The sequence below is a fragment of the Lagopus muta genome, chromosome 2 (genome assembly GCF_023343835.1).
Source record: "Lagopus muta isolate bLagMut1 chromosome 2, bLagMut1 primary, whole genome shotgun sequence".
Lineage (NCBI taxonomy): Eukaryota > Metazoa > Chordata > Aves > Galliformes > Phasianidae > Lagopus > Lagopus muta.
This window is the reverse complement of record NC_064434.1, coordinates 52,495,633-52,517,046: the sequence shown is the minus strand read 5'-3', so window position 1 is coordinate 52,517,046 and position 21,414 is coordinate 52,495,633. Positions and strand designations below refer to the sequence as shown.

Below are 21,414 nucleotides of genomic sequence, written 5' to 3'. Positions count from 1 at the left end.
ATATTAGTAGTACATTATTATCTGTTCTAAAGTAGGAAGACTGCTGTTACAGATGTTCCTGATACGTATGTACAACAAAGAAGCATAGAAAGGTGCTTGAAGTTCATCTTCTTCGTCTCTTTGTACTGAGGCATAGTAAGTGAACTTACAGCCCTTATGCTCTTCATTGGAGTGTTGCTTGCAGGCTCCAATGAAAAAATGACCATTAAAACGGAAAAATGACCAAGTAACGAAATTTTCAAACAGTTAATCTTTCCTGCTCTGTGTAACAATTGATTAAAGCAAATAGCAGATCAGCAAGGTGAAGGCCAAAGGCTGACACTGAAAGCAGTTCAGAAATTTCCTAATGAACACAAAAGTATTTTTGTGTTAGAAATCAGTTCCCATTATTTTTCATATGCTGAGAAAAAAAAAAAAACAAAAACAACACCCCAAAACCTAGAAGACAGCATTGTATTGAACTTATATCCTACATTCACTTTTTCCATATTAAGATCTATTTGAAAGCATAAAATTCCATGAATATGCCATATGTCTGTACTGCATGTTTAAATACTACATGTAGTTGCTATTTTTATCATTATTCCATTTAACCTAATCACTAGTTCAATTTATTTTTTTTATGTCTAAACTGAAAAATTTCCCTGCAGGAGATGAAAAAATCTGGATGCCAGATTAGTATATTATCTTTCCCTTACATGTCCATTGTATACACAGTATTTCAGCTGAGACAAGAACTCCCTGACGTTAACCTACTATGGTTTACATGTTAACATAGACCAGCTTTCCAGATCTTTGCAGTTCCTATCTTCCCAAACTAGCTGATGTACAACGAGCCCCAAAGGCAAACAAGCTGACAGGCTCATTTTGCACTCATATGCTTATGCTCACATTTGTAATATGAGCAATGCTGACGTCCTTTACCCTAACAGATGGAGCTGCTGAAGTTTCCAGACATTTTTTGGTGTGCCCAGTACACTGTGGGTCTTCATGGCAGGAATTCTGACAGGAATTCTGCTATTGCTTCATGAGCATGACTGGATACAGAAATCATAGCATTTCAGAATGGTTTTGGTTGAAAGGGACCTTAAAGATCATCCATTCCAGTCCTATGCCGTGAGCAGGGCTCCCACCCACTAGATCAGGCTGCCCAGGGCCCCATCTAGTGTGGCCTTGAACACATTCAGGGGTGGGTCATCCACATCTTTTTCATCCTGTGGGTCACTGAGGGTCTCGTCCAGAAGTGTGGGTGGTACATGGCACACAGGTTGGGATAAAAATGCCTGAGAGAGAACAGGCTGCCCCCAGGCATGGAGCGGGGATGGAGGTTTATCAGGAAGAGCCTATTTGAGCAGACAATCTCATTTGCTTGCCTGCAATAAGCAGAATGTCAAGACAGCTGGCAGGCTGACCCTGCTTCAGGGTAACACCTCTGCTTGCCTTCTGCTTTAGGAGAATATATTTCCAGAAACATCTGGTTGGCAGATTAAAGAAGCTACCAGTCATCTACCTCAATCACTTGGTGTGGTGAAGTAGGAGAGGGGCTGTAGTGTATAGCTGCAAATGCAAAAGCCCATGGGGAAATGGGAAGAGAAAGCTGATCTTGATGGAACAGCATGTTATTTTCATCATAGCTACCAGACAAAAATGAGTTTCTCGTAATGCACCGAAAACACTGTACTACTTTTCTCTCTTTTGTCAGTAACCATTAGAAGTGCTATGCAGAAGTGTTAACCGAGAGAAGCAGAGTGGGGAATAATACCTTCTTAACAAGGACAAACCCTGCTCAGACTTTCCATTTCAGAAAAGAAAGAAATTTTAACGGGCTTCAATGGAATTTTGAATTAACCACAAGACAACCAGGGCCCCGTTTTCCTTTATTAAACCTTCAGAGAGTGGAGCTTCCATGCAAATAGTCTGTGAAGAATCTGACCCAGTGCCACAGAGTTGGAACCTCCCACAGCTTCCCTCACAGCCTCAACCTGCATCCCTTCCTCTCCAAGATGGATGAGAAGGCTAAAAGCACTTCTAGGCTTTAGCTATGTTGTCCATTGTTAAATACCACAGAAATAGCTTGAAAACTTAAATGGAATAAACCAGCAACTTTGAAAATAATTTCTTATTTTTAATTTTTTTCTTTACTGATGTAGCCAAATAACCTCTTTTTTGTTTTTTTCTTTTTTTTTCCTAAGGGGAACGCTGCCTTGATGATGATACCTACATGAAGGACCTCTACCAGCTCAACCCAAATGCTGAGTGGGTTATAAAACCTAAGCAGAGCTAAGCAAATGGCAAAAGAACAAACCATGGACTTACCTTGTAATGCTGAATTTTTCAAAGGGGTAGTGTGTTCTTTCAACATTCAACTTTACTATACTTATTAATAGAAACTTACCTAGTTAAAAAAAAGAAAGGCAATGGAAACCCAACAATGATTACTAGTAAATTTTCACTTTTACTTACAGCAAGATACCAGAAAGAACTTTTCCCACTCATTTGATATGAGAATAAGTCAGTTAAACACTTTAATGGCACTAATCTCCCTTAATGATACTCCCATCTGGTAGGTCTGGTTTCAAAAGAATTTATTTTTCAAACAGATGTTTAACCTCTTTATGTTAGAGATGTAAAATCTGTTTGCATAGAAGTGTGTGTTCACATAGGTTTTTGCAGTGGTAGGACACTGGAGAACCAAATCCTGATCAGCACTTCTGAATGGTACAGTATTAAAAATACCTGAAACCATTTCTCAAGTAAGTGTGAAATTTGCAGGAAAAAACTGCAGTACAATATATATTTTGTTTTTGGAAGTCCTAATTTTGTTCACTTTCTAGGTAAACTTTGATAGAAACTATTTAAAAACAACTGTGAAAATGCTTTCTATGCATCTTTTTGCTAGATCTTTTTAATATTTTTATTCTTATTATAGCTGATCGTATTCTTGATACTATTTTTTTTTTTTTTTTAAGTAGGACAGTATAATACAGTGAGTCATTTTTAAAGCTCACCACTCTTGGCAGTGTCCTTTCTGAAATAATGTCACCACTAGAAAGATGTCTGAGTTTATCAGCAGTGATACATGGATATGTTGCAAATGTTGATTTCAGGGTTTTTGGATATCTGATAGATTGCAGAGCATTTTGTGAACTGCCAAAATCTGCCAATTATGAGCACAATAAAGACTGTTAGGGTGAATAAAATAACTGTGGAGAGAAACTGTAAGCTCAGTTTCACAGTAGCAAACCACCAAATCTTTCACTCAAAATCAGGGTAAAGGTCTGCTGTGGAGTGTACATAGGCTCTTTGGTATTACCTACCACCAGCTTTACATCTGGTCTATGCTGGATGAGGCCAGAATCAAGTTCTACCTTCCCTGATAGATGCTGTCTAAACCACTTGAAAATTAATAGTCCAATGGTGAATTATTTCAAATCCTCCTCTTGGCAGAAGGAAGGACTGAATTCTCCTTGTGGAATTCATTGATACTGAATTACAGACTGACATGGCTCACTGCAGTGCTAAGTGCTGTGACTGTGGCTTCAGAATCCAGTCCCATAGCAATGCTTTGGGCTCACAAACCTGTGTACCACTTCACAGTTTATTTGTAAACTAGCTCACCCCAGCTGTAGCACATATCTGCATGCTGACCACCTGAAGTAACTACTGTGAAATGATGTTCTTGGAACTAAGCATTTTCTTCCAATGCACACAGAATTACATTGACCTCATAGGGAATGTCTACATACAATCAAGAACTGCATTTGATTTTTTTTTTTTTTTTTTTGTACTTGATCAAAGCTAATTAAAGGAATCGGGGGGGGGGGGGCCTTTCTACTGAGCTTTGGATATAGGCCCTGGCTGTGTTATTCCCAAAGAAACCACTGGAACTCTATTTTATGCACAAGCAGTGAAGTAGAATTCTGACAGGTCATGGAAAAATTTGGGCACCTTCTGATTAGTTATCTGCAGTGTACGAACAATTTGAGGGCTGTAAGTATTCATTGTTGTTAAAAAGGCTCCGAGAGGATGCAGTGAAGGATTCTGCAGAGCAGGACGAAGGAAATTGGAGACTGCTGCAGCAGGTCTGCTCCCAATGCTCTGCCTCTGTGGGTACCCCCATGGTGTTGCACTGAGCCATGGTAGCACTCCCCGTAAGACAAATCGCTTTGTCAATAGAACAAAACTCACTTGCTGTTCTTTAAGGGATAGAGTAGAAAATCAGAGCAGTGCTTAGGCAAAATATTTATTAATCTAATGTAATATATAGAAGGTGTTTTTGTCATGTAAGGCAGAAATGATGTGATGTAGTACACATAGTTCTATAAGCGACTGCTCGCAACTGGGACGCCAGGTGTTGTTTGAATCAGGAGCAAAGTGCAGAGGATGGGAACAGCTGCATGGTTCTGGCGTAACATTACAACTTGCTGGCTATGATCTTTTAAATAACTTTGTTTCTGGTTTAGTGCCATTATCTTTTTTTTTTTTTTTTTTTAATTTAAAAGGCTCTTTTATAATTAAATGTTATTTTTTTTCTGAATGCTCTTCTCCTTTGAGTTATTATGCGAAAGCTTTCTGTGCACGTCAAACACAAAATGACACCGAGTGGGGTTTATTTTTTAATGCGTCCGTGCGTCTTTGCAGGTAGTTCGTTGTTTTGTGCGTGGAAAGAGACGTTGCTAAGCGGCACGCTCAGTTACACTGCCTTGCAGCCTGACGACGGAGCGCTGCTACCCAGCACCTACCCGCGGTAGCAACAACGCCACCCTTCACTGAGGCCGCCCCGCCCCGCTGACGGACGGCCGCACGGAACGCACCCTGCCGCGGTGCTACTGCGCCCCCTCGCGGGCAGAGCTGGATCCTACGCGGCTGTGAGCGGGCAGGCGTTGTCTTTACGAGAGTGGGTGCGAAGCGCGTTCCCTGCTCTGGGTGGCGTTTCAGATGCTTTTGTTTGAATGTTAGGCGTAGTTGTGCCGCTGGCTGCTCGTTTCCCAGTTCCCGGCCTTTTGTCGCTGGGTGGCTCGTGCCTCCTTTTCCCCGCCTCCGCCGCCTCCACCCGTAATCCTCGCATTCCCCTCCCACGGGAGAGCGCTGGGACGGTGGCATCTTCCATCCCACCTTCGCCCTTCCTGAGCAGCTTGCAGGAGGGCATGTGGCAGGGCCCTCGGCTGCAGGTCAGCAGGGGGATTCATGGAGATAGCGGGCGGGTGAGTGGGTCTGGGTGTGTGCTCTGACCATCAGGCAGCGCTACTGTGCCATGCGGGTGATGGAGAGGGGCACAGGTTGACCAGAGATTGGAGTCTCCTCTTTGAAGATCTTCAGAAGCCACCTGGACGTGATGCTGAGCAACCTGCTCTGGGTGCCCCTGCGTTATAGCAGATGGGCACATGGATCCCTTTCCACCTCAGCCGTTCCATGTTAAACACTGGCAAAACCTCCTGTGAGGCTGCTTTGAACTCAGGGCCTTAGGAGATGCGCCCATTGAGGAGGAAATGCTTTAGGAAGTCCTGCCTAAAACTTTTTTGCAATCCGTTACTTTTTTTTCTCAAATATTCTTCTTGAAGTTACTGAAGCTGTTTAATAAAATGCGCTCTTTTACTAAGCATTAAGAGTTAATTTGCAGTAGAAAAGCAATCTCAGTGGAAGATTTGCTAAGTGAGTGATTTCTTCTAATGCACCTCAATATATATAGGAATTGAATCTCTGTAGCACTTCTATTTCTAAAAAACTGCAGCCATTCACAAAGAAAAGAAAACAATGTATATGCACTAATTTTACAGCAACGTTTACAATAATTACTTTTTACTAGGGCAATGCTTGCAAGAACTTCTAACCATTGTTTCTGTTTGCAGATGAAGAGGCAGGTAAGCACTTCTCATCTCAATTTAGCAGATGGGAGAACTGTTCCTAGATGGCTTGCCTGGGGCTGAAGGGGTGAAATCAATCTGATTTGTAGAAACCAAATATAATCCTCCAAAACTGTTCAAAAAATCTGCCGTATCATCAGTAACGGGACTTCAGCAATCATAAATCTGACTTCAGGGGACAGTTTTAATAAATATAATACTGTGAGCTTTAGCCTGATTTCCAAAGAAGGAGTCTGGGGTAATCTTGCTGCCAGTGTGTGTCTTCCCCTAATTACTTCTGGATCTGCTGGCAGACTTCAATCATTCTTGGCAGACAGAGTAGAGGAAGAGAACGTCTCAAAAATAATTAAATTTATATGAGTTTCATAAAAGGAGGCAACTGGCAGAGGCAGAACAAGCCCTTTGATCAAAGGAAAGGTGACAGCATAAATTCTGCCTTTATGTAGGCACTGGAGCAGCTACGGGGCTGGCTTTTATGGTGCAGCTTGTTCCTAACTTCTGGTTAGCACAATTGATCCCCTTTCCTCCCCTGTTGGGTTCAGCATCTCAGTAAGCACCATCCCTGCAGAGCTACCTGCAAGGTGGGAAGCAGTACACCTGTGCCCTCCTCTCATAGGTCTGTTGGGAGTCACTTTCATCCTGCACAAAGATCAGACCTAAAATTGGCTAGTATCAGATGGCAGTGTTCATGTATCTGCGAGTGCTAAGCAGTAATAGGAATGCAACTTTCCACTCCATTGCATAGGTGCTAGTTCAAAATCTCCGCAGATGTTACTTCTCTCCAGTTGCTCACTTTTGGGACAATTGAAAGGATTCTTCATCCTGTCTCACCCTATGACCAATAAGTAGCATTAATTCATGCTGATAGCCAAAGTCTGTTTATTTTAGTGTTTCAGAATCACGTGTTACCATTACATCTCTTGAAAACACCTGGTTTCTGATGTAGCTGCCTCAGCTCCTATAACTGCATGTTGAGTCACTGGATCAGGTCCTGCAGGTAAGCCAGCTCTGGGTTCTTTCCCATGGGAATTCCTGTGTCCCCAGAGCATGAAGTCATCAGACGTGATGCCTCAGAGATGCACAACTTCAGCATACAGTTGTCTGGTGAAACTGTAAGGACAGACAGCTTTGCACAGTAGAATTTCACAAGTACACACAAGTTACTGGAGTATCCCTTGCTATTTTTCAATGTGCAAATGTTTGACTTACTCCAAATGACCCAGAGTAAACGGGAGAATATGTAGTTGCTCTAAAATGTTCAAGCATCAGATTCAGGCTCCAAACACTGGGCTGCATCCAATCAAGACCTGGTATCTTGCTCAGTCACTTCTTCCCCTAATCTGTGAAATGATATTTGAAAGCTTGTCTTCTGATTTTGGGTTTGTCTGAAAATAGTATCTAATCTAATACAGTTGCCTTAATTGTATTCTAGTATGCTCCTACAGTGTGTGCTGTAAGTTACAAGGTAAATGAGCTTCCAACCCCTTCTTTTGGATGCTCATCCTCTACTATAGTCTGCCAAAAACCAAACTTACTTATGAGTCTGGGTGAGCCTGAACAAAGGGAGTTCCTTTCAGCAGGGACCACAGCCTGAGCAGGTAACACTGTGGGGACCTAAACATCCATGAAGTACCAACTGAGAGTTGCCCATCTCAGTATTCCAGTCTGGCTCTTTTTCTTCTCGGCTGTCTCATAAATATTCAGTACACCATTTTGCTTCTGTAGACTTTAAAGTTGTAGGATGCAGCCAGGTGACATTCTTCTGGAATGCTGTTTTTAAATGCTCAACCTTGAAATAAGCTGTATCTCATGGGAGTGTGAGACAAGAGATATTAGAGCAACTTTCTGAAACCATTCTAAGACAATCTTGGAGTCCTGGCAAAAATCTGCACTGGTGCCTTCAGTGTGCCATTCTGAACCGAAACAAGATTTTCCTTCCATTGAGTTTAGCAATGCGTTAGGAAACAATTTTGGCATGGTTGAGTTTGGACACGGTTTTGCAAAATGTTGGCCAGAAAACATACCATTGCAAAACCCTTTCCAGCCATACAACCTTTTCTACCAAGACAAAGTGCCTTTATTTTTATTACTTTGAAGATCCCTACAAGGGTGGTCTCCTGATTTTTGTCACAGTTCTGCTTGACTGAATGGTAGAAGGAGATATGAGTGAATTATTTTGTAAAAAAATAAAATAAATCTTACTGTTGAAAGTATTGTATAGATAACCAACAAAGGGCCACTGTGCAATCATGAAATGGAATACTTCAGAAGATTCTTGTTTATTCCAGTTCCTTCCATGTAGAGAAAATAAGCCAGTCGGTTCTGTAGACCAAATGTTGCTGCTATTCCCATGCAGAATTGTTTCACTGGAGGTCTTCCAGGAAGAGAAGAGAGTACTCATGTCTTCAGCCATCTTGAAGTGATGTTCTCCTATAGATGGTGTGTGTGACTTGTTTGCTTGTTTGTTTTTCCTTCTGTTTAAATTGGGTATCTTTTCTCTTTAAAGGGAGTAGTGAAAACTGAGCATAATTATAGACAAGAAATATTTCTGTACAACAACAGTGTGGATGTTTTGAAGGTATTTATGAAATAAATATGGTTACTCTTAGTTTTTTTCCAGAGAATCTCCTGATTGCTTAAATCTGCTTGGATCATTATAAGAAAAATTGATTTAATAAAGAAATACTAGCTAAGCAAGTCTAAAATGTTGGTAAGATTAAGAAGGAACTGATTTTTCCTCCGAGGCACCTATAATGATATCACAGTTTAAATTCTAAAAACATTTGTTTAGCTCTTGGAAAAAAAAAGTTAATGCATAAATAGTACAACTAAACTGCATATTAGTGTGCTGATGAGGGCAGGACTGGTATACCAGGTCCGTTTATTATGTTCTGACTCACAAGTCTGCGTACTGCTGAGATGTCCTCAGCCTTACAAAATAAATTCTTTTTTTTTTTTCCTCTCCAGGAATAAGGAGGTTCCTGCAGTGCATGCACGCATCATTTAGCCAGTAGGCAGGCAATTGTATCTATGGCAGTCATGCAAATGCCAGGGAAAGCTCTCACCTCTGGTTAGACATAGACTTTGCCATTCAGCTAAGGAACGCTTTAGGCTGCTCAGCTGGGCTCTGTTGATTTCTGGCATGTGGATAGGTATAGAGCTGTCATGGCATACAAACTGCTGCTAATCCTGACCTCTGCTTCTCTGACAGGGACCGGGTACATTGCAGCTGCTGACACTTGTCTGGCCCAGCCTCAGCAGGGTCTTGAGATGCCAGCAGAATTCCTGCTATTTGCCTCTAAGCTTTTTTTCCCTGCTGTAGTGCACAATGTGTGTTTTGAGACTTCTGTTGTGATTAGCATTTTGGATATACTTTGTAGGGTTGGCACTGTTGGTCAGCTCCTCTACATGGTTATAGTACATAGTACATGATAAAGAGAGTTCAAGAGTGTCCAGATCCTTGTGCAGTTTTCCTTTGAATGTTATCTTAATTGTAAATGTATATCAATGTAAATTTTGCTTCTGCCTTGTCAGTGCAGCTCAAAGACCTTTCTGTTCTTCTCTAATACCTTCCCTGTAGTGTGCTACTCAAAGGATGATTCCCACCAGTGGACAGGATTGCTTTTCTGTATTTTTAGAATGTTTTTCTTTTAAGTTTTGCAGTGAGTCTCAGTTGGACTCCTTGCTAGAGCAGGACCCAGTTCACAAAAGCACAGCAATTCTTTCATGGAATTCAGTTTAAGGAAGTGGCTGAGGCCCTGACACCTTAACTATACAACAGTTTATGTCCAGATGTGCTTTAGCAAACCAAGGTAGGAGTTGTGCTGTCTTAACAGCATTTCGTAATCGCTGTGCTTAATATTCTGCAAAACATTTACAATGCTTCCTGAGGCAGAGTTTTTTTTCTCCTTGCAGGTTGTCTCAGAACAGCCAGAGAAAGTTCTGACCCACTCGCACTTTTACTGCTGGTGCTCATCTTTTTGCTACAGCAGCTTGCCTTCAGGTCATGTCTGAGAGCACAGAAACACTTGGCACCATCCTTGCCTCTACCAAGGGCTTGCTCCAAGGTCTCCTGCTGTTCTCTCTGCAGAACCCAAACCAGCAAAACTGAAGAGCATGCCTGCTTTCTCTCTGCTTTTTAGAAAGAGAATGCCTCTGGAGAGTCAGCGCTGTGCTGAAATCCTCCCTGCTGAGGCTGCCTACCTCACCTTGGGGTGACTCAGAGTGGCATTTAGGAAGTTGAGGCTTGTTGGATCACTGGCATTCTCATCAAGGGTTTGCTCCAAATTCAGTCCTCTGCTTTGTGACAATTTGATTATTAATTACCACAAAAAAAAAACAATCCTAATAGAAAGCAACATTTTCCCTTTTTGTCTTGTTTGAATCCTAATTTACTACTTTTTTTGTCCTCACAGTTTGGAAAGAGTTTCTGCTCTTTCCAGCTGATTGTTTTCTCTCTCTTCCTTCCACATTTTTTATTGTCTTCCATAGTTTCAGTGTCCCCATGACCTTGAATGCAGTGGTGCCACCAGACCTGAGGACGAGCAGCTCTGCATAGCTTTAAATTGTAACCCAGCAGCCAGGCTTCTGCCCATGCCCCATACATTCAGGCTCCCAGTGACTGCACATCACCAACAGTCCCTTGTCCTTATGCTTTGTCTTCTCATTCTCATAAGTGATCATTCAAAGCCCTGTTTAGAAATGTTAAACAACCTCTGTAATTACCCAGTCTTAAAACTCTCTTTCATGTGTCTATTTCTCACAAATGCCATTCATTCATTTCTGAATGAAATAGGATGGGTACAAATGATCTTTTCTTAAGCTGTTGATTTATTTATCCTCTGACCTTTTGTATCACTCTTAAGTATTTTACAGTGTCAGGAATGCTTTGACTTAGCACATTTCAGTGCAGCTTTTATCTGCTTTTGGCTTCATTTAGTTTAATTGGTCCGAACAAATGCACCTGCTGTCTGCCCTCTGGCAAGGGGATGTGTGAACAAGGAAATGGCAGTTCTAAGTGTCAGGTACAGACAGTAATCTCAAAAGTTATGCCAACAGCCAGGTCTTCAGAATGGAGATCCATCTTTGTCCATACTTATGGTTATTATAGAAAAACTGGTTTAGCTGAGGTACGTTAAGAAATTTGAGAAGACAGAAAGAAATGTGATACTAAGATTGGAAAAGGCTATTAAATTTGTTTTCTAAAGCAGAACTTCCAAATTTACCGCAGCACAGCATTTCCATGTGTCCTTTCTGCCAGGAACTGTTTGTTGCTGTTCCCCTTCAAACTGTCCTCAGAGAGTACCTTTATACCATTGATAAAACAGAAAAAGTTGAGCAGCCTTATATCTGAAGAACAGAAAATGTGAAGTAAGCAAAACTGTTCAGCCTAATTGTCTCTGGTGTCTCATTGACATTTATTAAGGAACAGAACGGTCAGTTCTAACTTTTATGGGCCAGGTTTTTGTAAGAACTTAGCATTCTGTGTGCTGCCATCCTTGTACTGGATATGTTACAGTGGAAACTTGGTTCTGAGTGTTGATTTTTTGCCTCTAAAAAACATGATCCCACATGATCATTAAATAATGTAATACCCAGCAGTGGAAGACTAGTTGGGAGGTATTTAATAATTCTTTGTAGGAATGAACTTGTAGCAAGTAGCCCTTTTTTCTTAATCCCTTGTTGCATTTACACTAGTTTGTCATAATTTATTACAAATTATTCATAAGAAATTTAAACTTTGTAGTCCTTTGCACCCACATTTGGCATGTAGAGGATACTTTTTACTCATATTGCAATATCTCTGGGAACTGGAGACAACTAGCTGGGCAAGCCATTTCCAAATACAGATACATGAGCACTTTTTTAATGGTCACTCTTTGAACAAGCCATCCCGCAGCATTGATCAAGCATCAATCCTATCCGGCAGTTCACAAATGTTCTCTTTGAATGACATGCATGGCAGAGTTATTTTCTAGTTTGCTTTGCTCAGCTCTGTAGGAAGTGATACTACTTCTCAGTTTTGTACAGCAGAAAAAGATTTTTAAGAAAAGGATATACGTTGTGAAATGCAATCCAGAATGAAACCGTAAGCATCCCTGTTCCTTCTTTTACAACATGGGCAGGAGGGAACAGTCAGTGAAACTGAACTATGACAAATCAATATCCATCAAAATCTGGAGTTGAATATTTATATAAAAAGCAAAGCACTGATGTTGTACAAAACAAAGGGAAATTTGAACTGGCTTGTTACGTGGCTGGAATTGAGTACTGGAAGTGACAGCAACGTGATGAAGGGTCTTGTTTGCTGCAAGCTGAACAAGATAGCCTGTTCAGGGAGAGTCAAAAGGAGCTTGAGGCTGTTGTAATTTGTTCTGTTGAGAAGGAGACTTCTGGGATAAAAGCTTTGAGAGTAATGAGAACAGCTGGAAAAACTGGGTAAAAGTTTTTCAACTGATATCACAGACCTTAATGGGAATATACCCCAATAGCTAAAGGATGGCGAATGGGTTATAGCCCTAATACAGCAGTTCTTCTGAAGGAGGGAGCCTAGGGTTCTGGGAGCACTAGGCTAGGACCAGTGATATCCATACTTTCTGAAATTACCTGGAAGGAATTGAATAGTGACATGACAACCTATCTGGATGACAATGATTTATCCAGAATAGCAGGAAAAACAGCATACCTGAGAATTGTAGGAATACCTTATTAAACCAGAGACTGGACAAAGAAAAGGCAGATGATATTCATGTACATCCACTTCTTTCTCCTACCTCTTTGCCTATTGTATAACTGTTTCTAAAGCTCTAGAAGTGAGTTTTATGTTGTAACATCTAACCCTGTTTGACTTGTTCCCCTGCTATGAGCCAACAGGAACTTACAATACGCTGTGCTAGACTTCCAATTCTGCACACAGATCATCCAGAATTATTATTTGATTTTGAGTAGCCCTTCCTCTAGGCTTCTGACTATATTTTGGTAGCCTGTTTGCAGAAATTGGAAAAAAACAGCTAATATGATGTTACTGCAAAGTGACATACACAGAAATATATTGCAGAAAATGAGACAGGGACCTTAGTGGCAGGTTATAGAGCAAGGAACTCTACCTGAATTTTTTTCAAAACGTGATTGTACTTGGCTGATGTTTCCCAAGATGGCATACCTGAGCAGGACTTGCTTCTTCAGCAGAGCAGTTCTCAAAAGCATGCATTGTGGTTCACATACTTGCTTTTCAATAGTCAGCTCTTATTGCTATGCCCCAAGCTGGGCACCTAGAGACAGACATAATTGTTGGATGCTTAGGAAGTGCTTTACCTTCTTGGATCCAAGTATAAAACCAGTTTAAGTACTTTTCACAGAATCACAGAATTGTAGGGGTTGGAAGGGACCTCCAGAGATCATCGAGTCCAACCCCCCTGCCAAAGCAGGTTCCCTACAGCAGGTCACACAGGTAGGTGTCCAGGCAGGTCTTGAACATCTCCAGAGAAGGAGACTCCACCACCTCCCTGGGCAGCCTGTTCCAGTGCTCCGTCACCTCACTGTAAAGAAGTTCTTGTGCACATTTGTGCAGAACTTCCTGTGCTGCAGTTTCCGGCCATTTCCCCTTGTCCTGTCTCCACTCACCACTGAAAAAGAGTCCGTCCTCACCATTCTGCCCCCCACACCTTAGATATTCATAGACCTGGATCAGGTCCCCTCTCAGTCTTCTTTTCTCAAGGCTGAACAGACCCAGTTCACTCAGCCTTTCTTCATAGGAGAGATGCTCCAGGCCCTTCACCATCTTTGTGGCCCTCCGCTGGACTCTTTCCAAGAGATCCCTGTCTTTTTTGTACTGGGGAGCCCAGAACTGGACGCAGTACTCCAGATGAGGCCTCACCAGGGCACAGTAGACTGGGAGGATCACCTCCCTCAACCTGCTGGCCACGCTCTTTTTAATGCACCCCAGGATGCCATTGGCCTTCTTGGCCACAAGGGCACACTGCTGGCTCATGGCCAACCTGTCATCCACCAGGACACCCAGGTCCCTCTCTGCAGAGCTCCTCTCCAGCAACTCATCCCCCAACCTGTACTGGTGCATGCAATTATTCCTCCCCAGATGCAAGACTCTACACTTGCTTTTGTTAAACCTCATCCGTTTTTTTTCTGCCCAGCTCTCCAGCCTGTGTATCTTCAGGTGCAAGGAAGGTGAAAGAGCAAAAATGTTTATCATTTTAGTTCTGAAAGAGGAATCACCTTCATATTTTGAGATAATAAAGGAAGTTAACCCACCCAGAAAAGGAAACCATTCCTCTATCATCTTTATCAATTTCCCTAACCACGGAGATGAGTATTCCAGGCCAACAGCCCAGGTGACCCACCTAGAGCCCCAGGGCCCAGTGAGTGGTATTGCTACAGATGGTCTAGGAGGCAGGCAGGATGCAGAAGCCTTTGCCCTTTCTCCCCTTATGCTGTTAATACTGAGACACACAGCTGGAGGCAACAACCTGGTTCTGAGCACCTGGGTAAGTGAGGGAGGGGCAGAAGTGAAGCTACAGTTCAGCCTTGTTTGTTAAAGCCATTGCTTCATGTCAAGGTTCTTGTGGTAGCGTCAGTTCTTTACTTACTTCTTTACTCTATCCTTAAGAAAGGCAGCTGGATACTACTAATGTTGTGTGTGTTCCATACAAGGTAAGTTATCTCCTTCTTCTGTACAGGCTGAACGGTGTGTTTATTTTTTTTTATTAATAAGGAATCTAGCAACAGCTGTTGGGGGAAGGAAAAACATGGTGGCTGAGTAGGAAGTCTGGCTGCATAACCTTGTGTTGGTCTGCCTTCTGGTGCACCCTGACTCAAGTTTAAGATGTATTGTATGCACAGTAATTACTTGTCTGCTGGTGTTTTTATTTTTTATTTTGTTAAACAAGCTTTTAAAGTAGAGAGTGAGTAAAGCATCTGATAGTGAACTTCAAGGGGTCCTTTTAGAAACACATTAGTAAAACAGTCGCTGCTGTTTTGTTTATAGTGGATTACATCAAACTCATTTGTTGTTTCTGATTTTGTAATTCTACAGTGTTTCCTCTAATGTTGTGATTGCTGTGATAGGACAATAGCTATCTTATCAGCTTGCATGGGCTGCATTTACAGGCAGCATGTAGTTGGGGTAGGGGCAAAAGGAAGAATGGGGAACTGGAAAGTCAGAAACTGAGGAAGAAATAAAATGTCTCAATGTGCAGAGCAAAAGGAATCATTTTAACATGATGAAAGCTGACTTCTGCTGTAAGGGAGATCACAACTGGAAAAGTCACTGGTTTTAGGAACTCCTCTGACCCATGAAGAAAATAACATTATGCATGTTGCTACCACGGTTGACTCTTCCATGCATTTGTCCTTTTAGTGCTGTTTAATAGGCTTTGTGACAAGATAGTGGGTAATGAATGTTCATTCTATTAGTCTGAAATGGTAGAAGAACTAGAATAAGTGATGGACTGACTGTGTACATGTCTGAACTGCTGTGTTAAAACAAAGAGCACATCTCTGCTAAATAAGTTATTGTCTGTTGCTGGGGACAAGGATGTCTACTTTGAGGGAAGGAGAATGGTGAAAATAGAGGGGTTGAATTGCATTAATTTCATCTTGTTGTTTGTTTGTTTTAAAACAACTTCACTTTGTACTGTATGAACATAAGAAGGCTTGCTGTGTCTTCAGAGACATTTGCCAGGTTTCCTCTCACAGTGAGGAATATGAGATTGTATTTCATCTCTGTGTAATATAAGGATTGATTCTGTAAGCTGCCTGCATGCTTGAAGAGCCTATGTGACCAATAACTGTGGGCCACAGATAGCGTTGCCAGCTGTCCAGAAAGGAAAAAAAATGAAAATCTCTGCTTGTACCCTCTCTTCAAGGAGAGATTGGAGAGGACATGTGAGATCACCATCAGCTAATAGTCCATGTGGAGACCTTTATGCAGACCATTCACTGCTGTTTGTGCACACCACAAAAGTGTATCTTCTGTCATCAGTTGTTAGGATTTGCAGAGTTGTCTTAGACAATAAAAAACGTGCTGTGTGATCTGGTATGCTTTTACAGAGAAAATAAAGGAATTAAGCTACTGCAGCTCATTTTATTTTCTAGACCTGTGATGTCCCTCGTGCTCCAGCTGGGTTTGGGCAGAGGAGTGCTGAGTGCAGTAATTGGTTTTACATAAACAATTGACCACCTGCACCTGGGTTCCAGTGCACATCCCCCAGTGGAAGAGCTAAAGTAGATGCACTTTATGGTTTTCATAGTTCTTTGTCTCAATAATTTCCTTAAGATGGACTGAGTTAATATATAAATTTCCCTGCATCACTAAGCAAGCCTAATTGTATCTGTAGTGAATTCAGAACTGAAAGTTTTAGACTGCTGGCTATGAAAGTGTGACTAATACTGGACCTGCTCCTGTGGGTATGTTCAAGTATGCTGTGTGCTGGGCTATAGTTTGTATATAAAGACAACAAAAAGGCTAATACTTAGAAGTATGTATTCTAAGAAGTCTCAAAAAATAAAAATAAAAAATAAAAATCCATGACCATACATGATCCCTTGTTTCCTAAGTGGAGAGCCTTGTTGAGTAGCCTGAGCTGGTGCATGTGCTACAACGTTCTCAGCTGACAGTCATCTCACAAACTTGCAGTTTCCTCATTTATTATCAACCAAAAATTAATCCTTAATAGAAGTGTTTTTAAAAAAAAAAAAAAAAAAAAAAAAAAAAAAAAAAAAAAAAGCAGTTGCAAAGCACTGGTAATTCTTATACTGTTCAGGTGCTTTATACCTGAGCTACAGAGCTTGAGACCCCAAGCAATATAAAACTATTTCTCAGTCACTAGATCCCTTCTGTTATTATTGCTATTGCTCTTCAGGGCCAATGTATATGAAGGTATGCCAGAACTGCTGGGCATGCCCAAGGGAAAGCCTGTTTTTTGATAGATCTATACATAATTATTCAGTGTGTTATCTTAGTAGCCACAATGGTGTCTAACTTATTAATTTTTGATGGAGATTAGCATATAGGGAGCTGAAGGCAGAAGTAGCAAAGGAGAAGCAGTTGAAAATGAATGGTGTACTTAATGTGTTGAATGACTTAATTTCCTGGGTTTTATGGCTTTGCTATAGGCATGCTATTAGTAGTAAGCCCAGATTACCACTTTCGGTTATTAATAGAAAAACGAATTCCTAAAGCATTTTAAAGATAAGCATTTCATAAATGCTGTGTTTTATTAATTGTTTGCATTAAAAACTTGGCACTTGTTCCCAATTAGCCTGCTAGTTTAAGGCTTTCATCTCCAGTTATACAAGTTTGAGATTATTTTATAGGTATTAACAAAAAATATTGTCTTACTAATTTTGGTAATGGCTTTTTTTCTTTTCCTTCATGGCAGCTTGGTAGTTGAAATATAGATTGAAACTTTAAGAATGAACATAGCTGCTTAATCCTTATTTGCATTACAGCAGTCACTAAGCATGAGGTTTTTAAATACTTTTGAACCCACACAGGCTAAGTAGATATTGGCTTCCATTTGCTAATGGTACTGTGTTGTTTAAATTGTGAAGCCACTGAATTAAATACTATATATAGAAAAACTATACTAACAAATATTTGGGATAAATTGTGGTGCAGGTGATAGAAATGTCCATTCTTGTCAGGTGGATTGTGGTTTGTATGTTGTTCAAGGGAAGGCTCAATAGGCTGAATGCCCTCCTGAGTGAAGGCAGTGCGTTAGTTTCTGAACAGTTACTTTGCAACTGTGCGTCAGTTTTGAGGTGCTGTGCTGGAGGCTGATGAGAATGACTCAGCCATGTTTGCACTGCTGTGAAAGTCATGTAGTGACACAGTGCTCCAGCAGTTTTATGACTTTCTCTGCAAATGGAGACCGTGTGCTAGGTGGATGAGATCTTTAAGAATGTCTGTGGCTTAGCTAATGTATGCATTAGCGATAGTATTTAAATGTATCTTTCTCTGATGGTTCCTTTTCATTACACTGGGAAACTAGCTGCTTTGGTTGCAGCACTCAGTAAAGCTCTGTATGCTTCTTACACTTTCCTTTATAGAAAAAAAGATATCGGAGGCCTGACTGACTAATGAAATGCAGAGTGAAACATGGTCGTTAGCTGGAGTGATGTGGGGCTCCTGAGCCAGCTTTCCCACTCTAAAGGAGCATTTGATGCTCCTAAACTTGCTTTTTTGGTGGGTAATGGCTCTGTTTATGGAGTTTGCGCAAATGCATTTGATTTAGTCAATTTAAGCCCTGCACTTAAGCAAATTACAAGGTAGGACTTGATTACTGAGAAGTAAATTAGTTTGAATGCATATGAGAGGGTCTTACTGAGGATAAATTTACAGTCAAACTATTACATGGAAAGCATAATGTGCAGTACTTGTCAGGTTTGATAAATGAAGCAGGATTGTAAAATTGCCCTTACCTTGAAGTATGCTCGCATCTGGCTGGCAACAGAGCTGAAGTGCACTAAGCCTTTTGTCCTGAATTGGTTCAGGAGGGAGAAGCTTGCCTGAAGCTGGAATCACTGAATTTAAAAATACCAAGTTGAAGATCTCTCTGCAAAAAGAGAGGATAAGCAAGGCGGCCTTTTCAAGCCATTACCATTCTGTACTGGCTTTTTTTTTTTTTTCTTTTTCTCTTCAGATTTGGGGTTTTCTTTGCCTGAAGACTGTTTTTAGGTTTACAGTTAGGCATGCCTGTGTCTCTCTCAAGAGTTTTCCCCACATTACAGGAAGATCTACTTTGCTTTCTTGCTTGCCCAAAGTCAGTCACATTTGAAGTAACAGAAGAATGCAGAGAGCCAAACAAGTTTTTAATTTGGAACTAATTATTTCATAAATAATAAGAGAAGTATCATTATGAAGAAAGGAACATGTCATTGCTAACGTGACTAATTTTTTGCCCTTGCAATCTGTAATTAGTTTCAGCATCCTGAAACATGAAACAAAGTTGTCAAACCACAAAGTAAAAAAGAAACTATCTCTTTTCAATCAAAATGACTATGGATAAGAGAAATACTAGTAAAAATATAAACAAATAAAACTTAATTAAAGAAGGAGGAGGTACCCCCCCAAGGAGAATTTTTTATTACTAAAATGTTTTGAAGGAAATTGGACAGAAATTGGTCCATGGACTGGGCAGCTAAACGGTAAACCTAATACCCCATCTGCCATAGTTCTTTTATCAATTTCTAAGCAGCAGAAGCATCCAGTATCTTTTACAGAAGAATATTTTAGATGCTTTAAAAAGACAATATGCCAGTGCCTGCTGGTGTTTGACAGCATGCTGGTACTGAAGTTAGGTATATAAAACATAGTTGGAAGATTAAAATGACATCCCTGCTGATGCAGTCATTGACAGAAAGAAGTGGGCTTGGGTGAATGCATATGAAAAGTCAGTTTCTTAAATTGCTTCTTTTCTGTGCCACAGATCTAAGTGTCCGTGTGTATCTCAGATCGTTTCTTTCTTTGCAAGAAAGTTCAACAAATTCTTAAGGAAGTTACAGACACATCAGCCTGTGTAGTTTCAGGCCTGTCTGCACCTCTGAGCATCTCAGTGCTGAGGAGAATTTATTCCTATTCTTGATTGTTCCAAACTGTGGAGGGAGGCCTCAATTTCTTCTACTTTTCTGCTCTGGGGGACACTGGGGCCTTGCTCACACATGTTCTGTAGTCCCTTGGCGCAGAGTGCTGGATACTCTCATGGATGACTCTTCACAAGGAGAGTTTGCTGGCACGAAGCTCAATGAGGCCTTCAGCTGCAAAATCAAATTTGTGTTGCATTGTAGCACAGAATCCTAGTGAAGAAAGCCACAGGAAATTTACGACTTTGGGGCCTCAGATGCCAGTCATCCTTTCTTGCTTGTAAGCACAAAAGTTGTTGAAATAAATTACGACTGGAACGGGAGATGTCACAACAGGTTATTCAACTTTGTATAATATTTCATAATGCTACACATCATAAAAGTTAGTCTTTTGAATGCCAGACATCTGCTTTCATTATCGTTATTGCAGAGTAATGTGTTGCATACTAAGAGGAAGGCAGAAAGCATAGGTTTAAATCTGTGCTCTGAGGAAAGAAGATATGACTCTCTAGCATTAGGAAAGTTTTAGGCAGTGCTTTTCAAAATAAGTAACTCTGTAGCCAAGTGAAAATTGAGACAGTGTTAGATTTGAGCTATGTTCTGATGCAAGACCCAGTGAGAACACAAAATGTGTAAAAGAGCTGACTGATGGAGTTTTCTTTCCCCTAGAATATTATTCCTTTGTTAAACTAGATACTTTAACTTCTAAAGCACTGTCATACTGTGCTTGCTGTCCACTAAAGTTGAAATGGAAGAAGTTCAGTTTTTGGAGTTAAAATAGATGGATCGTATCAGGAGTCATCTAGGATTTCATCTACCTGAAGATGTCATTTATACTTTTGAGTATAAATAGCAATATGCAGACTGAATAATATTGGGTTTGCATGACGCATCAGTAATACGTTTAAGGATTGCTTCTACAGAAAGTTCTGGATGATTTTTTAATCTGTTTATGAAGCATGAATGTCCTGGTTTCAACTGGGGCAGAGTTAATTATTTTTTCCCCATAGTGTTCAGTATGATGCTGTGTTTGGATTTAGGAGAAAAGCAATGTTGATAACACAGCTATGTTTCAGTTGTTGCTGAGCAGCGCTGCACAGAGCGCTGCACAGGATGTTTCAGCTTCTCTTACTGCAGCTACTATAGACCAGCTAAAACCAGGACAGTGAGACAGTAAAGGTGATATTTGTTCTTATTTATGACAGGAGTTCAGCTTGTATGTGTACTTTAAGACATGATGGATGGCTGAAGAACTGGTGGGATTTGATAGTAGAAAGATTAAAAATAATGCAGATTAAAAATAATGTCTTACCTGGACCACTGGATTTTTTTTCTTTATATTACCTCATCAAATTACTCTGAAAGTAACATTTTTCATTGCAGAGGATATTGTCAGAATTCCATAAAATTCTTTCAGAAAGCCATAGACAGTTGAAAACTGCAAAGTCTTCTTTAAAGGATTAAAAAGTGTGGGGATAGGGAAATTCTATGGGATCATCAACAGTCTCATGAAAGCACAGCATACAATTTTTCTTACTGGTTCAAAACAGGCCAGTAAAAATTTTTCATTCATGTACTGAGAAATTCCTCAACGGATACCTGAAATCTCCCAGAAGTTCCATAGCTGGACAAGAGTTGAAACTAGCAATGCTGTTACTATCCCCGAGTTAAAAGGAGTGAAAAATGATAAGATTTTTAAGCAGTTAAAGTTTTTCTAGTGCATTCTGAAGAAGAATAATAAACCAACAAAACAATTTTCTCTTTATGATCTTCTATGTAATGATGAAAGCATGATTAGGTTGAAAGCACAAGTGTATTATTACCGTTCACAAAGAGTTTAAGTTGAAAAGTAAGTGTACTTGAAATCAAATCCATGACTTTTTCTGATGTAGCGGTTTGCCTGAAGCTAGAGCTGAATAAGCATTTGTCACGCTTGCAGAGTGAATGTTTG

General features: G+C 40.6%; 1 protein-coding gene and 1 long non-coding RNA gene across 5 annotated transcripts in view; both read left to right on the top strand.

Annotated features, from left to right (window-relative positions):
• ARHGAP18 (Rho GTPase activating protein 18) overlaps nt 1-2,877 on the top strand; it is an 83,633-nt gene extending 80,756 nt beyond the window's left edge. For 3 of the 4 annotated variants that reach the window (XM_048936328.1, XM_048936327.1, XM_048936330.1), the window contains exon 15: nt 2,193-2,877. In XM_048936328.1, coding sequence (XP_048792285.1) covers nt 2,193-2,284 — 92 coding nt within the window. In that variant the 3' untranslated portion in view covers nt 2,285-2,877. The remainder of the gene's footprint in view (nt 1-2,192) is intronic. The other variant, XR_007375210.1, reaches the window with a different exon arrangement.
• An 11,515-nt stretch (nt 2,878-14,392) lies between these two features.
• Nucleotides 14,393-21,414, top strand: part of LOC125689680 (uncharacterized) — a 31,212-nt gene continuing 24,190 nt past the window's right edge. The window contains exon 1 of the long non-coding RNA XR_007375391.1: nt 14,393-14,531. This is a non-coding gene — a long non-coding RNA (uncharacterized LOC125689680). The remainder of the gene's footprint in view (nt 14,532-21,414) is intronic.